Source organism: Tenrec ecaudatus, chromosome 1, assembly GCF_050624435.1.
Source record: "Tenrec ecaudatus isolate mTenEca1 chromosome 1, mTenEca1.hap1, whole genome shotgun sequence".
In the NCBI taxonomy this organism is placed as follows: Eukaryota; Metazoa; Chordata; class Mammalia; order Afrosoricida; family Tenrecidae; genus Tenrec; species Tenrec ecaudatus.
This window is the reverse complement of record NC_134530.1, coordinates 312213201-312234745: the sequence shown is the minus strand read 5'-3', so window position 1 is coordinate 312234745 and position 21545 is coordinate 312213201. Positions and strand designations below refer to the sequence as shown.

Here is a 21545-nt window from a genome sequence, read left to right as displayed (position 1 = left end):
CATCTGGCTAGATGAGAGAATGTACATGGGTACAGATAGGAGTTGGAAACACAGGGAATCTAGGACAGATAATCCCCTCAGGGCCAATAATGAGAGTAGCGATACTAGGGGGGAAAGTGGGGAAAGAACACAATGATCTACATATAACCCCTTCCCAGGGGGATGAACAACAGAAAAGTGGGTGAAAGCAGACAGCGGTTAGTGTAAGATATGAAAAATAACAATTTATAAATTATCAAGGGTTCATGAAGGAGAGAGGGTGGGGGGTTAATGAGGAACTAATGTCAAGGGCTCAAGTAGAAAGCAAATGTTTTTAAAATAATGGCAACATATTACAAATGTGCTTGACACATTGCACGGATATATGGATTATGATAAGAGCTGTAACAGCCCCCAATAAAATGATTAAAAATAATTAAGTAAGTTTTACTTTTATTTTTTCTCCTTTGATAGCCACTCTGACCAGTGTTTAGTCTAATGGGTAAGGAATCTGGAGAGTTGTAGGCACACTCTAAATGAAGAATGACTCATTTAAAAATTGATCCTCATTCCAAGCTGATACCATCAATGTCCCCTCTGCCTCTTCTGAATGTGACTTGGTAGAGAGAGGACTGTTAGATAGTTTTAAAATTTGGGACCTAGCCCTGACTGGTACTAGAATCACACAATCATTCAGTGTCACTAGAAGAAGATTGAGTTATAAGTCATACCCTGTGTTCATACTGTGGATGTTAACATTAAGGTACTAGGCAGTAAGAGGAGTGCTCCTGTGGTCTCAGATTGCTTAATAAGAGAAGTGGCCCCCTAATTAGGAGTCTCCTACTCTCCAGCCAATTATCTCCATAGAGTATTCTAATTTATTGCCTGCCTGTAGAGTCTGGGCCTCAGTTTATTCATCTGTAATCAATCATTGTCTTTAATCAAGAAGAAATTATCCCTAATAATATTTCTTCAACTATTGGCTTTCTCCAACCTTTTTATTAACTCTACAAATATTTTGACGATGCTTCTTTTTTCTCAGCTATGTAAAGGTTAATTTTGTCTTGTTTTGTTTCAGTTGTTACCAAATTTGTACCATGTTGGCGGTGCATCTTGGGCAGAGGCCAGTGGCTTGTCATCAAGTCCAATTCAGGAGACCCTGGACTCAATGGCTGGGGAAGTTACAAGAGTCGTAGATGAACAGCTGAAGGTTTGTGGGTTATTATTTTAGAAAGTGAAATTGTTATGTTTCAACTATGTGTGACAGCATTTTGTACCTTAGCTACATTTGGTTTTTGGGGTGTGTGTGTGTGTGTGTGTGTGTGTGTGTGTGTGTACAGGTAGTAAACAATTGAAGAGAATGTCTTTTCCAACTTTTTTTATGGTTTGGATTAATGGCTTGCATAATAAGGACAAGAAATCTCTCAAAATCCAATCTTCTTTTTGATGGTGAATCTATTAAATGTACTCACTATATGATAAGTTATCAGTGGTTTTTCAATCAGGGAATGATCAATTTCTTCTTAGAGAAAGAGGTCTGCTTCAGGAAGTAGGTCTGCTCTTAATTACATGTGCGGATTGGCTTCGGTTTTCTAGAGAAACAATATCATTGACCCCATATGTATGGGAAAGAACTCTACTAAGAAATAAAATTATAAATAATTTTTATATAGCCCAGTCCAGCTCAAGTCCATGGGTCAGATGAATCAGGAAGTCAAATTGGGAAGCTGGGAGATTCTAGGCTGCTGGGTACAGAGTTGCGTGGATCCAAGTTTAGCAAGCACGTGGCAGGGCACTGCCAGCTCCCGTGGTCAATGACCTACTGTCCTTAGAAGTCAGACAGAATCCAATCAAGTAAAGGGCCAAGAACAAGCCCAGTTCTCCACAGTAGCTCTTCTTCATGGGCCACACACCTAAGGAGACATCATTAGGCTATGTCCTGATTAAAAGGTTGGACTCCACCCCTACCTTCCCACAGGTACAACCATGTGACACAAGCCCGAACCCTCACAAAGCGATGTGATGCAAAGTGAGGAGCGCGCTGATAGGAGCTGAGCTTCCAGTGCTTAGACACTGTCTATTTGGGGAGTCTGCTGAAGTAAATAGATAATAAAAGTATTAAGGACCTGGTTGAAAGACGAAGAAAGAAATTTAGAATTAAGTTACAAGGACCTGAAATAGCAGGGGATCTCCTATCGTTTCTATAACTAAAAATGGGGAGGCGGGAGGAAGGGAGATTTCAGAAATTTTAGTAGATAAAGTAACTTGAAGAGTCCCGAGGGTTACGGATAGTTAAGCACTTGACGACTGGTCAAAAGATTGGTGATTTGAATCTTTCCAGAGGGACCTCAGAAGAAAGGCAAGGTAGCCTACTTCCCAAAGCATTAGTGGTGGAAAACTTCAAAAAGCATAGTTCTACTCTGCACACATGGAGTCACCATGAGTTAGACTCTACTCAACAATTGGCAACAACAAGAGTAACCAGTTCTTCTTCAGTTAACTTTATAAACCAAAGCTTGGTTCAAGTACACCTTAGTCCTCCAAATGCTCCTTTGTTTTTTAATACACTGAAAAGGTCTTTCGCAGCATATTTTCCCATTGTAATATGCTGTTCTGTTCTTGACTACAGCTTGTTGATTGTGGGCCCATGTAAAATGAAATCCTTGCGAACGTAAATCTTCATTTATGTGTCATGCTGTTGTCTATTATTCCAGTTGTAAAGATTTTTGTTTCCTTTACATTGGAGTGTGAGTCATAGTAAAGACTGTGGCCATTGATCTTCACCATCAAAGCTTTAAGTTCTCTTCCCTTTCAGCAAATTGGGTTGTGTCACCTGCATAGCTCAAGTTATTAATAAGCCATCCTTCAGTCCTGATGCCAAGGTCTTCATAGAGCCCAGCTTCTTGGATGATTCGCTCAGTGTGCAGATGGAATAAGTATGGTGAAAGGATACAACTCTGTTACACAACCTTCTGACACCCAGTCGTCTCTCCCACAGCACTCCCCACTCTTCAGTAATATTTGCAGTAGCTCCTTGTTCTGTTAGAACCGTTGCATGTTGATCTGTGTACAGGTTCTACATGAGCACAATTAATTGTTCTGGAATTCCCATTGTTCATAATGTTAACCATAATTTTTTATGATCCACATTTTGTCAAAGAAAACTAACAAAGAATTTATGCATTTGAATTATGGTATTGGCAAAAGGTATTGAATATCCCATGGATTGCCAGAGGAACAAACAAATCTGCCTTGGAAGAAATACAGCCAAAATGCTCCTTAGAACGGAAAGGATGACATTCATCGTCTGTATTTAGGCCATGTTATCTGAAATGGAGAACGATAACATGCTTAGCATAGAGGCTCATCAAAAACAGAGGTACCTTCAACAAGATGGACTGACACAGTGGTTGCCACAGCAAGCTGAAATTTAGCAACTCTTGTGAAGGTGACATAAGACTGGGCAGTGCTTCTGTCAAACGTAGGTCACTGGGAGTGTAAAGGAAATGACATGGGAGTGGCATCTGACCTCCAGGAACTTCTCAAGGCGAAGGAAAAGAATCATCCACATCCGCTGCCGAAGGCCAATTTCCAAGAGTCAGACCTGCCCCACCCTCCAGTCTTCTCTCCCAGAGCACTGCCCATTCTTCAGTGGGCTCCAGTCACTGATGGCAATGGCTACACAGAATTCACAGGCAATACTCTCAGGGGTGGGTTTATTAAGGAAATGAACAGATTTCAAATGCCCAGGATGCAGTGATTCAGACAGGGCAGCTTCTTCTGAACTGTATGTACCTCACAGAGAGGCCTCTCAGCCACAGGGGTCCATTGGCCTTTATTCTGTTCAATGTTACAAAGCTCTTTGAGGGCAGCCAGTAAACGCCCATAGGGCAATGCCACCACACCATAAACTTCAACCCAAAGGCAGTCCGCTCTAGTTCCATGGATCAGCAAACCCAACTCCTCCAAGTAAGTACCCGAGGCACCTACCTCCCCACTCCGGCCTCCTGGGCCATGCACACACCTTACTTGCTCTGTGGGCTGGAAAGGCTGCCATTCCGTTTCACGCTCTTGCTTTGGGTTCTGCCGCTGCCGCTTCTCTGTGAATCCTTGTGTCAAAGCTGTCTCCTGTCTCAAGCGAGGTTCAGTGGACACGCTGTACTCCTTTCTTCTCCTTGCTAGTAGTGAGGTTTCCCCCCCATCACCCTTCTGAGATGGCTGGTTTTATACCCAGCAGGATGACAATAACAATTAACCCGGCTCACAGTCACAACTGAATCCTGTGGCTTTCCTCCCCTTCTTCTCCCCACACCCATCATCAAAAGGTTGTTTGGTGGGAATAACAAAGACAATGGCCAGAAAAATCATATTGCACTTTGCTGGTCAGCTATGTCAAGCTGAAACTGTCCCATGCAAATGCCACCTATAAAGACCTACGTTGCTTTCATGCTGACACACTGCAGAAATTCATGTAAGTGCAACCACGAGTTAATGCTTGACCTGTCCGCAACATTCAGACATGAAAACACTAGTATGCTTGTGACCAGGCTGAGTATCAAACAAGTGACTGCCCTGCAGGGAGCCAGGACCAACTCAACAGCCCCCGCTTCACAATAGCGTCCGTGCAGTACAGCTCTGATGAAACACATCCTCTGGTTCTGTGAGCCGTCCTCACCCCCCACTATCATGACTCCAGTCCTGCCTCTCAGTTCTGGCTAGACAGGAGCATGTGCACTGGTACAGATAAGAGCTTACGACACACAGAATCCAAGTCAGGTAAACCTATCAGGAACAGAAATGGGAGTATCGATACCATGAGAGTAAGAGGGAGGTGGGGGTGATGGGGAGGAAGGGGGAACTGATCACAATAACCCCTAACCCCCTACCCCCCAGGGGGGTGAACAACAGAAATGTGGGTGAAGGGAGACAACATTCCATGTAAGCCATGAAAACAATAATAATTTATAATGTTGCAAGGGGTCATGAGGGTGGAAGTGGGGGAAGGAGGGAAAAAAGAGGAAATGATACCAAGGGCACAAATAGAAAGTAAATGTTTAGAAAGTGATGATGGCAGCATATCTACAAATATGCTTGATACAATTAATGTATGGAATGTTATAAGAGCTGTAAGAGTCCCAATAAAATTGTTTTTTTAAAGTAGAGAACATAAATAAAATAGCTACACTAGAGAAATTTCACATTCAAGAAATGTTCCTCATTTTTTTATCTTCCTGTTCAAGGATGTCTTTTTAAAGAAGTGACTAACTTTCTATAATTATTTGCTCTGATTTCTGTTGGGAAAACAATTGTTGCAGTGCTCAGAGATTTGATACACAACTCAAAATAACTTCAGAGCATGCTAATTACTCTCTTTGCAAATTAAGTTAATCAGAGAGAAAAGGTAGGTTATCTAAGCTGGTAAGCCTCTGTCTTCCTTTGCTTTTACACCTATTCCTTACTTATTGACTGTCTTATTATCCAACGCTTCAAATTCATGATAACTTTCGAATAATTCTTAGGCAGCACCTCTAGTGACCTGCTTTGGGCCAGAACCAGGCCTGAGGCACATCTAAGAGATACTCAAAATGATAGATAGGAGGCTTCGGCTATGCCCAGGCTACATGAAGGTCGGTGGCCAGTCAACCATGGTTCAGCTTCTCCTTGTGATGTCCGGGTCTGGCCACACAAGGTTAGGGGCAACAGTGGAACAGCACAAGATGGGAGCTAGGCCAAGGCCCAAAGGCTCTGGAGAGGTCAGTCCTGGGGGCCTGACAGGAAGTGGGAAAAATAGGGCTGTAGACATGGGTCAAGCAAAGCATGAGTGGAATCTCCTCCAGGGTGAGTGGTGGGCGGGCAACAGGTAGCAGCAGGCAACACCCAACCACTACCACGTAATTCCCAAGGGTTCTGCAGTGGTAGGGAAGGCATGGAGAGGAACGGGGCTGTCTGCTCCACAAATTCCATCAAATATGCTGGGGATGCCCAATAAGTAATGAGTGAATAGTTGGGTAATTCAGCCACCAACCATGCCCCAACTCTTACCTAATGCCAATTTCCCATAACAACGTAGTGTTTAGAGCCTAACCATGTTGCTAAGCGAGGAGTAAGCATAGTATGGAGGGACTGTTTGGTGTTGTTATTATATTTAACTGTGGCCACAGATACGTTTTCTGAGCAGAGGCAGATGGGTAGAAAAGAGACTGGTTGGTTGGTTGGTTCATTGGTTGGTTGGTTGGTTGGTTGGTTGGTTGGTATAGAAGGAGTCCTGGTGACACAATTGGCTTACCCATTGAGCTGCTAACCACTAGGTCAATGTTTCAAACTCACCAGTTACCCCACAGGAGAAAGAAGAGTCTGTCTCTACTGCTGTAGAGATTTAAAGTAAAATAAACAAATAAATAGATAAACAAATAAAGTCTCAGAAACCCAAAGGGGCTGTTCTATTCTGCCCTTAAGGATCGCTATGAGTTGAAGTCAACTCAATAGCAGTGGGTTTGGTTTAGTGATTTGTTAGACCGGGATGTAGATATATCAGCATATTTGACTTTCTGATTTCCGATTGGTTCTGTTGGGATAGCCCAACTCATGGTCATGTCATGGGTCAGAGTCAAAGGCCTCCATCATGTTGTTTTGACAGTGTTCTTTGTGAAGCAGCTCCCCCGCAGGCTTTTCTCCTGCGACACTGCTGGAGGGTCAGTGGGGTCAGGGCAGGGGGCGAGGGCTACTCGCCAACCTTTAGGTTAGTATGTCAAGAGCAAACCATTTGTTTGTACCCTTTAATGTTAAAATTAACCTAGTTGTAGGTTGCATTCCTGTGACATGTAAAGTGGACACCAGATACATCTACATAGGTACGTACATTTTCTAATTTCTCAAACTGCCCTCTAGCAGCTCACCATGCCACATCTGCCCTTGACTAAGGTTGTCAACCTTGGTCATGTGGATCAATATTATGGGGACAAAAATGCTATCTCAGATCTTTCGGGCTTTTTAAATAATCTGGGATGCATCAGGTCATTCTTTTCTCCATGTGTATTTTGCATTTTGAGCATTACTTATTTATGCACATTGTCTACTTTGTTCTTCTGGGAAATGTGTAAGAACCTTGGGCTTACTAAGAATGGGTTAGCAGATAAACGGGCACAGACTATGGCAACAGGAACTTCCTTGTCAAACATCTTCTCAAGGTCATGGATGGTTTCTTTTGCTCTAAAGTGTCTCCTCTACCATTGGGGTTCATTTCCTTCTCGTTACACAAAATAGCTTACACAGACTCTTGCCAGTCAGTCGTTCTTCAGAGCAAGGCGAGGCTGTGGGACATCCCAGTGGTGCACATGATGAAGGTGCATGGCTGCTCACTGAAAGCTCAGGGCTTCAGGTCTGCACAGCAGCGCCTCCGAAGAAAGTACTGGTGATCTGCTGTGATCAGCCAGCCACGGAAAACCCCATATAACACAGTTCTACTCATATACACGGGTTGCCACCAATCAGACTCCACGTGACAGCAAATGGTTATTGGCTAGTGGGCGAAAATCTGAAGCCTGAAACATTTGAACCTTTAAAAGCCTAAAGTAGTGTAAATATGTGGACTCCAAAGAACGTTGGTTTTAATATAAGTGGACTATCCCCTGCATTTTTTCCCTGATGCTGCTATTGTGGCCTCTTGGTCAGTGCCTCGCGAGCGGCTCTCCTCACCACCTCCAAGGTCCCAGCTCCCAAGCGGCGTGTTAGTTTCTGTTTCCCACGGCCTGTTTTCATGATCCTCTGTCCTTCTGGGTTTCTAGTTCCTTTCCCTTGGGGGATATCTCTAGTGTGAGTCACAGAAAAGCCTCAAATCAATATTTCTTAATTAAATGTTACTTACTCGCTTCCTTGTAAGCTGGACCACCTGTTGACTGTGTGTGGGTCTGGGCGAAAGTTTACTGAGCAAACTCGCTTTCCATCCAACCCTCTGGGCATGTGGGGCTCGGGATTCTTTTTGCAATCTCCTCGATGCGTCAGCATTTCCCCACTTTCCCCCTGGCCTTCTGGGTTTTATGTTTAGGCAAGTGCAGCTGTTTTGGGCCTCCTGGCTGATTTTACTAAGGAGTATGCTTCTGCCTCAACAGACCTCTCTGTTGTTGGCCTGAAAGTGGCCCCTGAGGAGGAGACTGGGCTCCAGGATTGATGGGCATCTAAGGGACACAGTCTGGAGGGTTCCATCCATCTCTATCAGGCCAGCCAGCCTGGTCTATTACCATTTCCAATTTTGTTCTACATTTTGAGTTTTTGATAGTTTCAATGAATTATAGGAGGTTTTCTTTCCATTTCCTTCCGAGTGGGTTTCCTGTTCCTATTTTAACAATATTCCCCATTTATCTGCTGATACATAGCTTTCCCATGTCTGGACTTAAATTGAAGTAAGTGTAGAAAAATGTCTTCCTCTCGTAGCCAGTGTTCGGTGTTATACTAAACCCCTGTTGGTGTCATGTTGTCAGGTACTGTCGTGTCCGTTCCCACTCAGAGAGACCCTGTGTGCAGCCGGATAAAGCCTGCCCCTCCCGTGCCCTCCTGACTAGTGTCAGGGCTAGCCAGGCTTCCTTGTTTCACTACTGCATCACATTTTCCCAGAGTCCTTTCTCTGTTTCCATCTTCTCTAAAATGTCAAAGGGGGTGAATTATGTTTTGTGTAGTACACACACACACGGTTATTGCATAAAGTAAGTGTTTACCGTAATGAATTTAAGGAGACAGGAAAAGAAGAAAGATGTGAGGACTAGCAGACCTAGGTGCGCATTCTGAGTTTGGTCCTAACTAGTCACGGGCTCAAAGCAAGATGTCTTAAACTTTTTGTGTCGCTTCCTTGCTGTACAAGGTTATCTTGGCCTCGAAATAGATTCCTTCCAGCATTGGTATTCTCTTGTCGAGGAATTCCTGGTCAGGGATAGACAGTTTGACTGTTGAATAAGTTCAAATAGCTCTCTGAGCAGTCTTTCAAAAAATGTTATTTAAGAAAGCTCTAGCGAGAGCCAGCCTTCTTAACAAACTTCCTGGAGAAGGGAAAACCGTCAGCTTGGAGAAGTTCCTTCATTGGAAACAGCTGGTGTTTTTGTCTGGAGCGGGCCTGTTTCAGGTACAGTGCCCTCTCACATGGCAAGTCTTTTTCCTATTTTTCCTCTTTTGGTCCTAACATTGACCCTAGAGTAAGAGTAGCTGAATAAGAGCCATCTGAATGTTCAAGCACAAGGAGACTTTCATTTTCCACCTCTGGACTTGAGCTTTAGGGCGTTTGTCTTGGACGGGGAAGTTCTTGGTTTCTCTCAGGGCCTCAACTGTGAAGCGCAGCACTGTTAAGCTTCAAGTTTACTTAGGAAATGAGACCTGAAAGAGTCCGGTGGCATTCTGTCAACTATTAACTCAGTTTTGCCAGAAGAGTTCTCTAATTGGGTTCTCTCTCTTTTTTTTTTTTTTCCTACACTGTGTATTTTCCAAAGTAAGAGAAAAAGATATTTCAGAGCCCATTTGCCTGGAAGCTGTATCTGCATAAGACAGTGGTTCTAAACCTGTGGGTCGCGACCCCTGTAGGGTTGAATGATCCTTTCCCAGGGGTCATCCAATTCATCACAGTAGCAAAATTACAGTTATGAAGTAACAACGAAAATAATTTTATGGTTGGGGGGATCACCACAACATGAGGAACTGTATGAAAGTGTTGCAGCATTAGGAAGGTTGAGAACCACTGGCAGAAAATGAGTTATAGCAGGTCATCAACTCATTTCACAAATAGGAGGATATGTGGCTGTCATGTTAAAGTTAATCATCCAATTTATATTACTAAGTCCCATTAAGTTATTTTATAGTCAGAATATATCATCAGTAGTAAATGCCACTGAAGAGGTACATGCAAAATAAAATCTGAGTTTTCAGAGTTTAATTGCAGGACTGGCTCAGCACAACTGCTGACCTAGCGGTTGGTGGTTCAAACCTGCCTAGCAGCACCATAGAAGAACAGGCTACTGATCTTTTTTATGAAGATCGCAATCAAGAGACACCTCTGGCATCATTCTACTCTGTACTATGTGGCATAACAAAATGGAAACGGTGTCAGAAAATCTAAGAAACTTGGATAGAGTGAGAGAATGTAATGCAAATGTAATTTAGATTTCCAGAAGGAAAAAGAGCGAGAGTGAATGAGGGAAAGGCAACATTTGAAGAGATGGCAGCTGGGAATTGCAAGGAGTGATGTGATATGCACGTGTTCAGCTTCAAGCAGCCCAGCAAGTTGTAAGCAAGGTAGATGCACCTTCTGCATGTCTGCCCGGACTTGGTGGATTATAAAAAGAGACATCGATCGCCTCACAATTCTGTTGACTCAGAGTCTCCAGCCAGTGTAATGTTAGCCATGTGGCTGACTTGTTGCCGTGTGATAAAAGCTGCTCCCTGCTGTTCTGAAAGCTCTGGTCATGGGAAGCATTCATTGGCTTGTAGATGCAGCCTTGGCACAGGGCGCCCTTCCTCCGTCTTCCCATCTCCGTATATTTCCTCCTATTTTATGGATTTTTATTACGACTCACTGCACCTCTAATGTAGCCTCATCCACAGGTTTCAGCAGTTTTCAGACAAAGTCAGACTGAAAAGAAAAGCTTGACAGTCTCTTTCTGAAAAGTAGCCAATGAACATCCTGTGGAACACAACACAAGAATTGTGTCTAATATAGTGTTAGGGATGAATGCCCCCTCACGTGGGCAGGCACTCAGAAGTGCACTGTGTACATCAATGACTGTGAAGGAGGTGCAGGACCAGGCAAGGTTTGCTCTGTTGTGTGTGGGGTGCGAATCAGGCCAAATAACACACACATGCTAACATTTCCAGTGCAGCCGCGAAAGCTGAAGCACGAAGCCAACGATTTTATTGTATTCCTAAATGGCCTTTAGGAATTGTCTAGAGCCATTTTGAATGTCATGAAGACTGCATGTAGTGGACAGGGACAGACACCCTAATTATACTGCAATGCCAGGGTCAGCTCCACACCACAATCACAAGAAATGCTTCTATCCAACATAGCAACAAAAAAAAGGCATTTTGAGAGAGAAAATGCATCAGTGAGCAATGAAAGAAAGTCCAATTTGCCTGAATATGTGTAAGTGTCAAATGTGCATGAATCTAAACATAAGGCTTCAAAGTATAAACATTAACTTGATTTTTAAAAGTACAGTTATAAGCTGAACACTCTATGGCAGGAGGTTTGTTTTAATTAATGACTGAGTAATTAGTAGATCAATTAAACCAAAAGATACTCAAATTAGATCTGGTGGACCTTTACAATTAGTGCACCCAGGATGAGAATATAAATTCTTATCAAGACTACATAGAATATTTAAGAACATTGCTCATGAGGTTATAGTCTTAACAGTTGTCAGAGACCATATTCTCTGGCATGCTGTCAAATACACAGAAAACCATTAACAAAAGATTACTAAAACAAAGCCATCCCCGTGCTTATAGATTTAAAAATCACTTTAAACTCGTAGGTCAAAGGGGAAGGCATAATGAGAGAGCATCACAATGGAGCCATAATGTAATTACTAGAATCTGAGCCTGTGGGAGGTAGCAAAATCAATATTTTGACACAAGTGTGTAGAGTTCAACGCCAACGTTGAAAGTGAGGAGAGGCTGGAGACCGAGCTAAGCCTATGAGAATAGGGTTAGAATAGTTTTAACAGCCAGCGAAAGTGTACGAAGGAAAACCATACACAAGAGCGAAGGAGGAAATGAAGCATGAAATGCAGAAGAGCAGCCAAGCCAACAGTTAGCTCCTTGAACACTGTTCAAATAGGCAAGGAAGCTGTTGACACGGTTAATCTAGAAAGAGAGAGCAAAATGTTAGGAATGGAAAGGGCGTGAACTATAGGTGCTGCGATGATCTTCAAAGATAAGACAAGAAGGTTATGTGTTCTCACTGCCATTGAGTCGATCCAGACTCATCATGACCCTCCATGACAAGGTACAACGCCCCCTGTGGGTTTCCAAGCCACCAACTCTTTTTTTTTCCCTTTTATTAAAAGATTATTGTATTGGGGCTCTTATATCTCTTATAACAACAATCCATAAATCAATTATATTAAGCGTATTTGCACATATGTTCCATCATTGTTTTCATTTTCTTTATTTTTTTAAATCAGGGGTTCATACAACTCTTATCACAATCCATACATACATCACTTGTGTAAAGCACATTTGTACATTCATTGCCCTCATCATTCTCAGAACATGTGCTCTCCACCTAAGCCCCTAGCATAAGCTCCTCATTTTTCCCCTCTCTCCCCGCTTCCCCCTCCCTCATGAATCCTTGATAATTTATAAATTATTATTTTGTCATATCTTACACTGTCTGACATCTCCCTTCACCCACTTTTCTGTTGTCTATCCCCCAGGGAGGAGGTTATATGTACATCCTTATAATCGGTTTCCCCTTTCCACCCAACCCTCTCTCTACCCTCCCAGTATCTATCGCCACTCACACCACTGGTCCTGAAGGGATCATCCGCCCGGGATTCCCTGTGTTTCCATTTCCTCTCTGTACCAGTGTACATCTTCTGGTCTAGCCAGATTTGTACGATAGAATTGGGATCCTGATAGTGGGGGATGAGGAAACATTTATGAACTAGAGGAAAGTTGTATGTTTCATCATTGCTACATCGCACCCTGACTGGCTCGTCTCCTCCCCAAGACCCTTCTGTAAGGGACTGTCCAGTTGTCTACAAATGGGCTTTGGGTCTCCACTCCGCACTCGCCCCCCCCCCCACTTCATTATGGTAAGATTTTTTGTTCTGATGATGCCTTATACCTGATCCCTTTGACACCTCGTGATTGCACAGTCTGGTGTTCTTCGCCACATTTGCTTATGCACCCGCTTTGTCTTCAGTGATTGTGTCAGAAAAGTGAGCATCATAGAATGCCTGTTTAATAGAACGAAGTATTTTTGCATTGAGGGAGTACTTGAGTGGAGGCTCAATGTCCATCTGCCACCTTAATACTAAACCTATAAGTATATGCACATAGATCGATTTCCCCATCCTCATATATGTATTTGTCTTTATTTAGACCTCTATAAATGCCCTTTGCCTCACAGCTCTTTCCTCTCTTTCCTTTGACTTTCTTCTTCTCCCAGTATCATGCTCAGCCTTCGTTTGGGTTTTAATAATTCCTCTTGGTTACATTACCCTTGATCACACCCTATCCGGCCTCCTACACTCTCCTCACCACCGATTTGGAGCACTTGTTGTTCCCTTGTCCCTGGGTTTGTTAACACCACTGCCTTTTCCCCCACCTCCCCTTCTCCCATGTCCCCCTGGAACTGTTGGTCCCATTGTTTTCTCCTCCAGATTGTTCATCCAGCCTATCTTACCTAGACAGACCTGCGGATTTAATAACATGCACAAAAACAAGATAGAGCATAACTGAGCAATAATATAAAACAACAACAACAACAAACCAATGACAAAACAAAACACATGAAAGAAAAGCTTGTAGTTAGTTCAAGGACTGTTTGTTGGCCTTTAGGAGTGTTTTCCAGTCCAGTCTGCTGGGGCACCAAGTCCTGGCCCCAAAGTCCACCTGTGGCATTCCCTGGCGACCGCACCGCTCCATTCCCTTGCTGTTCTGTTGCACCCCCTTAGTATTTTACCTAAGTGTGGCGGGATCCGATCGGGTTCAGTTCCCACACTGTGTCTCCAGTGTTGTCCCCTGTAGGGATGTCATGTCTCATAGTGGGGCCGGTCATGTGGTCTTCTCTGTAGATTGTCTGCTCTGAGCCGGAACATGGTCTTTTAAGGCCTGGTGGGCCAGGATGTGCTCCACTCTCTCCTTCTCCCCCTTCATCTGCTCCCATGTGCTCTGATCAGACATGTTCATATCCTGGAGCTACAGATTCATTGCCGTCCTCTAAAATAAATTCTTGGGGGGGGGTGTCATTATTTTCTAAACATTCACTTTCTATTGATCCCTTAGTATTAGCTACGCTCCCCCTCCCGACCCCCATGACCCTTTGATAAATTATAAATTATTATTGTCATATTTTACACCAACCGCTATCACCCTTCCCCCATGGTTTCTGTTGTTTGTCCCCCTGGGGCGGGTGGGGGGTGTGTGAAGGTAGTTATATGTTGATCATTGTGATCGGCCCCCTCTTCTTCCCCTGCCTCCCCTCCTCTCCCCACTTTCCCCCTACCCTCCTGGTATTGCTACTCCCATTCCTGTTTCTCTCTGGTAGTAGCAAGTCTCATCTTCCTTCCTCGGGGCGGTTTGTGGTTTTGAACTGCTGATCATGCCCAGAGCATAACCCACTACACCACCAGGGTTCCCTCTATGCTCTCTGCATTATATCAAATAATTTAAAAGCTAGACAAAGTGGAGTTATTTCTTTATTAGAAATAATGACCTCCCGAAGGAAATGGAAAACCTAGATTTTCCGATAACAAAGACACTGACACATGAGTTAGAAGCTTTCTCACAAAGGAAAAACAAGTCCGATTAGTTTTTTTTAACAGGGGAGTTCTGTGAAAGTTATGGACCAGATCATTAAAATCTTTTGCATATCATGCTAGAGAAGAGAAAGAAGGAACTTCTACTCCACACATCTGGTGATTGATTCCTGACAGATTCGACGCAGGAAACCCGGGAGCAAGGACTTCTGTGACGCGCGTGGAGTCCCGGGAGCAGCGAGGGTGGTTTGGGTTGAGGTTACGGGGATGTGGCTGTGTGGCAAGGCATGACCTGGACGTGAAGCCTTGGGCACTGGGATGCGCAGACCGGAAAGGAGGAGGAGAACCCGACAGAGGACCAGCTGTTAGCAGAGCATCCTCCAGAAAGCCAGCCTTGGGTGGGAAGTCCACCAGTAGCCAGTAGAAGGTCGAGCGTTAGGATTTTCCGAGCCTTTTCAACTAGCTAAGAACCCTTCAGGCTTCTTTTCCAAAGTATCCCCTTCAGTAAACTCACGCTTGCTGTTCAAACCTTAGAAAAGAAATGAAGCTGGAAGGGTAACAGACACCACGTGCGATAGGGGTTTCTTCTCACTAAAGATATTTCCACTTTTGAGTAACTGTCTAGTCATATAGTAACATGTCTCAGATGCGATTGATGGAAGGGTAGAGGTGGGAGGTATCTATGGAGTCTTGTAAAATTCTGACCTATGTCGGTCCCATTCATCGCCCATCACGGATTTCGCAAGAATGGTTTATTCTGCTGTTAGAAGTGGTTCTTGTCTGCGTGGGAAGAGAAGACAAGAACCCCTGCCCTCGAATCGATTCCCCCTCATAGCGACCCAAAAGGACAGCGTAGTACTGCCAAGTATGCCTTTCAAGGCTGAATCTTTGTCGAAACAGACAGCCACACCTGTGTCCTGTGGAGTAGCTGGTGGGTTCCAATGGGCAACCTTGGAGTGATCAGCCCAGTCCTTGAAGCACAGCACCCCCAGGATGCCTCTGGGTCCGGGTAGAAGTGAGGAAATGAAACGCTGTAGTTGCCTTTTCTGTGGTAGGCCATCTAAAGAGGAATGCTTGTAGGAGGCTCCGTTTTCTATGTTAACAGCCTATGCATTCTCTATGTGCCTGTTGATAAACGCTGAGTGGTATCAGAATGTAGATAGCAATTTGATGATGGTACGGGTGGGATGAATGTTGAAACATTGGACCTGGTGGCGAACAGAGCCATGGGGCATGAAATGAAATGCTGTTTCGGGACCTACATGCGAAGGGTGATTGAGGACTCCACTACTAATTCATGCTGTATGGAATAGGTAGGATTACTGTGCCAACCTGGCCAATGAACGCATGTGGGGTTAATAAGGTTGCAGTTTAATTAAATGGCAAAGAGATAAATGTCTCGGTGAGCCTCTCCTTTCTGTCTCTTGCTCTCTGATGATCAGACCAGTGTGTGACTACCTTAGCTAGTGCTCTGCTTCAACTTGCAAGCTACACTACCTGTGAGACACCCCAACTTGTGGACCGTGTCACTATCGCTTGAGGTTCCTTCGAGACCTGCTTTGCCACGCTGCTGGTGTGTACAGCACTTGAGCTTGGGACTGTCAGACCCTGTCATCTGGCTGCCTTGGTGACCCACCCTGCTCTTTGCTGCCTGTGGCCAGGCTGACTCTATTGTTGTACAGAAGACTCAGCTGTCTGCTTCCTTGACTTGCACCCAGCAGCCTTCATGAGTTGAAGGACTGCCAGGGTATTAACTGTCTCACGGAAGTGAATTGAACTGAGCCATGTGTACTGCTTTGTGGACTAATTAGCTGTTTATTTTTTACGCTGTATCTCTCTATCTGTATAATAATAAGTGTCCTGGTTTTGTTTCTCTAGAAAACCCTGTCTAACACACTGTGTCTTTCTGCCATCCCCTGACAACAAAAGAGTGCAGCTGGTAGCCTCAGGTACCATAGACATAAGAGAGTAGAGGAAGAAATTGTCAGGTCATGAAGCAGAGAGGAAAGGGGCAGCCCTCTGGGCACTGCATAATAACACTGAAAGATGGCTAAAGAGATCTGAGGTGTCATCTCACCCATTCCAGTAACAGCAAGGTGCCTTCATTGAGCAAGACTCCTCTCTTCCCTGAGCTCCAGTTTCTTAATCTGCGAAATATTTGCTGCTGTCAAGTAGAACTCTGACTCATGGCCAGCGTGTGCATAGCACAATGAAGCACCTCCCAGTCCCAAGGAATGCCCGTGGTCAGTTGTGGATTACATCATTGTGGACCATAGGGTTTTCTTTGTCTGACTTTTGGAAGTGGATCACCAGGCCTTTCTTCCTAGTGCAGCTTACTCTGGAATCTCCACTGCAACCTGCCCAATAAAGCCTCATGCAAGCCTCGGCTGACAGCCAGTGGGTGCTGACTGGTTATGTGGCACGTTGGCCAGGAGTTGAATGTGGGTTTCCCACAAAGAAGGCAAGAATTTTGCCACTGAACCGATATATAAAATAGGGATGCTCCAACCTGCCTGGACTTAGATTTACTCTCTAGATCAAAAGAAATCATGGATGAAATTACTTTCACCGCGTGGCGGGCTATATTGTTGGCCAGTGCTGCGAACAGAGGTAGTGGCAAGAAACAAACTATAAAATAATCTGTTTTAATTTGTGTGAAGAGAAAGGTAACATACTATAGGGAAAGAGGTGGAGAGGTTGGCAAGAGTCAAAGGCAACAGAGACAACAACACATTGTCAACATACACAATTCTGCAATGGGAGTAGTACACAAGCTGATGCTCCGATGGACAGACTGAGCACATGTGGAAGGGAGAGTAAGTGTATACTTAGGAATATAGAGAGAGATCTGACTACAGATATGTCTATGTGTATTTACTTTTGCTCCAAATATATCAATGACTATGATGGAGAGCAAAGTTATGAAAACTTCTTACATATGAGAAAATGGGTCAATGGATGGTGGAAAGGGTGGGGTATCAGGCTACAGTCTTGTGGATCACCAAGGTCAACTAGCGTCACATAGTGCACAAAGATACTGTTTTACATCCTACTCTGGGGAGTAGCGACTGGCCTCTTGAAAGCTCATGAGCAGCTAGCTCTCTGAATCTCAGTTACTGGTCGCCTCTCCATCCTGCAGAAATAAGAGTGATGTGAATCAAAAGACATAATGGAAACATGTAGTCCAATGGATCTCTTGGACCACCCAATATCATCCTGCATGACTCAGACCAGAAGAATTAGATGGAGCTCACCCACCACTACCAACTGCTCTGAAAAGAATGACATTGGACAGTCCTGAAAAGAGTGAGAGAACAGTGTGAAGCAAATCCCAGATCATAACAAAACAAACCAGGCTGATTGGTCAGAAGGAGACTCGGCCCTAGAGGCCTCCTTCAGGTCTGGAACTGGACCTGCCCCGTGCTAGAATAATCAACCATTTAAGATGAAAAGGGCAGCGTTTATCCAAAGTCCAGAAAATTAGGAAACAGGTCGAATGAAATTAGGAAACATGGGGAGGATGTGGGATAAGTGAGGGCACATTGAGGGGATTGCAGTGGGTGAGATGAATGGGTCGACTATAAAATGGATTATTTGCTCTGTAAACCTTCACCTAATTCACAATACGAAGTTTTTAAGAAATATTGAATATGTAAAGCAGAGCTCAAATCCTTGTTACACAGCAATAGACTTGCTATCATGGATTTGTAGTGCAGCAAGAGCCCCTAGAAATGATTTTCAGGTGAAAATGCAGAGGTCAGGCAAGGTTAAGTTACCTACTTGCCTGCCACCAAAATGTCCCATCGGGGGCGCCTACACTGGAAGTCAGGCCTCCTCTCTAGATCTGGGTTTCTTTTTACCTGAACGAGCACTGCCATGCAAGAGGACCACTGGTAATGAACAAGCCAGAAGCAAAATTGAGAGTACCGAAGGTCGAAGTGCCTTGCTCCTCTCAGATGGGGTGGACCACCACTGTATCTGGAACAGAGTATGGTCATCAGTGGCAACCATCGCTGCCCTTTGCCACCAAGTCAGCTCTGACCGATTCCCGGTGCCCCCATGAGTACTAGAGCAGAATTGCATTTGCACGCACTTCAATGGCAGGTGTTTCAGGAAGTGGAGCTCTGGGCCTGTCTTCAGAAGCACCTCTCCATCAGCTGGACCCTCCAGCTTTTCAGTGAACAGCCAAACTGTGTTAGAAACTCCAGTCATGGTGCAAAAGGGGAAGGTGGTTTGTCTTAAACTGGCAGATGGCTGGTGTCAAGCCTGTTTGCAGTCACGCAACCAGAGTGATGATAGGGACAGAGCAGTGTCCGAACATGAGTAGCTTGTGGAACTCATCTCTGGACCGTTTCCCTTTTCTCATCCCAATCCCCACAGGATCCTTTTACACAGCCAGTGTGTATAAGAAAGAGAGGGTTTGTTAGTGGACTTGTGATTTGGTGTGAGACCACTGTACTAGTCCCTCTGTAATAATAGTACGTTGCTCCCGTTCACCCCAACAGAGGACTTAGCATCAGAACCAGAATCTCTGGAACCGATTAAGCATGCTATCTGTGAGATACTGTGCTTTTAATGTGTGCTTGGCACTACCCTAAACACTACCTACAGAATAACGCTGAATCCAACATACCTCGTTGAGGCAAGAACCGTTTCTTTGTTTTTTTAATTGCCATTTTCTTTCTCTTTTTTTCATATTACTCATAACTTTTTTAATATGAAAGAATGGATAGGATACTTTAAGATATTGTTTACTACATACTGAAATAAACAGCTCAGTTATAAATTCAGAAACCCAGGTATCAGGCATCAGAGAACAAAAAATCTTATTGTGAATGAGGGGGAGTGTGGAGTGAGGACCCAAAACCCATCTGTAGACAACTGAACATCCCCTTACAGAAGGGTCGCCGGAAGGCGATGAACCAGTCAGGGTGCAGCATAGCAACAATGAAACAAAAAAAAATTTCCTCTAGTTCTTAAATGCTTCCTCCTCCCAACTATCATGATCCCAATTGTACCTTACAAATCTGGCTAGACCAGATGATGTACACTGGTACAGGTAGGAACTGGAAACACAGGGAAGGAACCCAGGACGGATGATCCCTTCAGGACCAGTGGTGAGAGTGGTGGAGGGAGGGTGGGGTAGAAATAGGGAACTGATTACAGGGATCTACATATAACCTCCTCCCTGGGGGACGGACAACAGAAAAGTAGGTGAAGGAAAACGTTGGAGAGTGTAAGATATGACATAATAATAATTTATAAATTATCAAGGGTTCATGAGGGAGGGGGAAAATGAGGACCTGATGCCAAGGGCTTAAGTGGAGAACAAATATTTTGAGAATGATGAGGGCAGCGAATGTACAAATGTGCTTTACACAATTGATGTATGTATGAATTGTGATAAGAGTTGTATGAGCCCCCAATAAAATGATTTTTTTTAAAGAGAAATTCTTGCAAGCCTCCAGCGTTCTTGGGTTTGTAATAACCCTGTGCGTTCTTTCAGTGCTTGCGAGAGCAGTTTTGAAGTGGTTTGAGGCCTTGCTCTACAATACCTACAGATAAAGGTTACAGGAATTTCAGACATTCAGGAAAATGGGGGATGGGAGGATTAAAAAAAAAGAAATTCTGCATGTTTCAGGAAGTTCTAGCTAAATAAAAATCTGTACAAAAGAAAAAAATCAGAACCCCAAACTTTTACAGTAGAAGGTGCTTACATATAAACATTACCAAAGTTATTTAAGGCCCTATCAGATAGGCCCTATGTGCATGCAATTACCATGTGAAAGCAAGACCATGAAGTTGATGTGTGTAAAAATAATATTGCCACTTTCTAGAGCAGAAAAGTAAAATGGAGAGATCAATACCTTTGCCCAGGCCACTCAGCTAGGATTCTATTTTAGGTGTAAAGTTAGCATTCAGGTCCTTTCCATGTTTATCAGCTACACCGCCTTGAGCAGATCCGTTAACTTCTCGTGGTCTCACATTCTCCAACTATGAAACCAGTCATTCTGCAGGTAGCTCCCTACCAACTGTCATAGGATTTGGAAGGATGCGACGCACAGAAAGGTGTTCAACTCTCACGTGCTGCATGAAGGGTTCCCTGATTGTTGTCGCAGAGTATTATTTTTAAAGCACCAGGTAGTATGTTTGCCTGCTATTGTTAACGTTGTTTCTTGTTACAGTCACAAGTACTGTACTTGACACTAAGACTCTTTGTTTAAAAAAATTTCTTTCTTTAAAATCACAATAATAAATACATTGCAGGTAAGGACTCTTCTTAAAAAGGCTAAAGACAGCTGTGGTTTCTCTTTGGGTTTTGAAAGAGAGATGAAATGACCCACCCTGGTTTGAGGGTTTCCTTGGTGGGCGGAATCTCTTTAAGCAGTCAGAGTTGCTATGTGTTCTGAAACCAGCGCGGTAAGTGGATGGATGGAGACTGATTTTTTTTCAATCAGCTCATTAAAGCTGTGTGTTAAGTACAGCTGACACACCGTAACACTTGAGGTGCCAGCACGAAGCCAGTGCGGTCCTGCCAAGTGTCTGATATAGAGCAATTACTCGAGATCAATGGTCATGCAGCTGTCCCCGGGGAAGCTCAGAACTGTGGGTGCCTCCTGGGGACCCTATTGTGTACCTGTTCTCCGGGGCTCGGCGTCGTATATAACCGCCTCTCAGTTTTATAGTGGTGCCTCATCTCTCGCTCCTCCACTTGTGCTGCATTGCAGGCACTGCTGGAGTCCATGGTGGATGCTGCCGAGAACCTTTGTCCAAACGTGATGAAGAAAGCCCACATCCGACAAGACCTGATCCATGCCAGCACCGAAAAGATTTCCATCCCACGCACCTTTGTTAGAAATGTCCTGCTGGAGCAGTCTGGGATTGATATCCTTAACAAAATTAGGTAGGTAGACTGTGAGCAGCCCTCGCCTCTGCAGTTCCTGGGCATGCAGTGAGGAGAGGGGCTGTCTGTGGCTCTGTCCGTCTGGAATGTGGTGCTGGGCATGGCCAACAGGCACAGAAAGATGGCTGTGCATTTGTGCCTACTCGTCACACCATCCCAAAGCCAGACAACCCCTCCGGTGTGTGCATTTCTGAAGAGCA

The 21545-nt window shown here is 44.2% G+C and overlaps 1 protein-coding gene and 1 non-coding gene across 2 annotated transcripts in view; both read left to right on the top strand.

The window, feature by feature from the left end:
- Positions 1-21545, top strand: part of CARMIL1 (capping protein regulator and myosin 1 linker 1) — a 396892-nt gene that overhangs the window by 301971 nt on the left and 73376 nt on the right. Inside the window, exons 26-27 of the mRNA XM_075533230.1 lie at positions 1058-1189; positions 21170-21345. Coding sequence (XP_075389345.1) covers positions 1058-1189; positions 21170-21345 — 308 coding nt within the window. The remainder of the gene's footprint in view (positions 1-1057; positions 1190-21169; positions 21346-21545) is intronic.
- On the top strand, positions 19896-20030 carry LOC142437773 (small nucleolar RNA SNORA9). Its single transcript, XR_012782294.1, has one exon. It is a non-coding gene; the product is annotated as a small nucleolar RNA SNORA9 (small nucleolar RNA).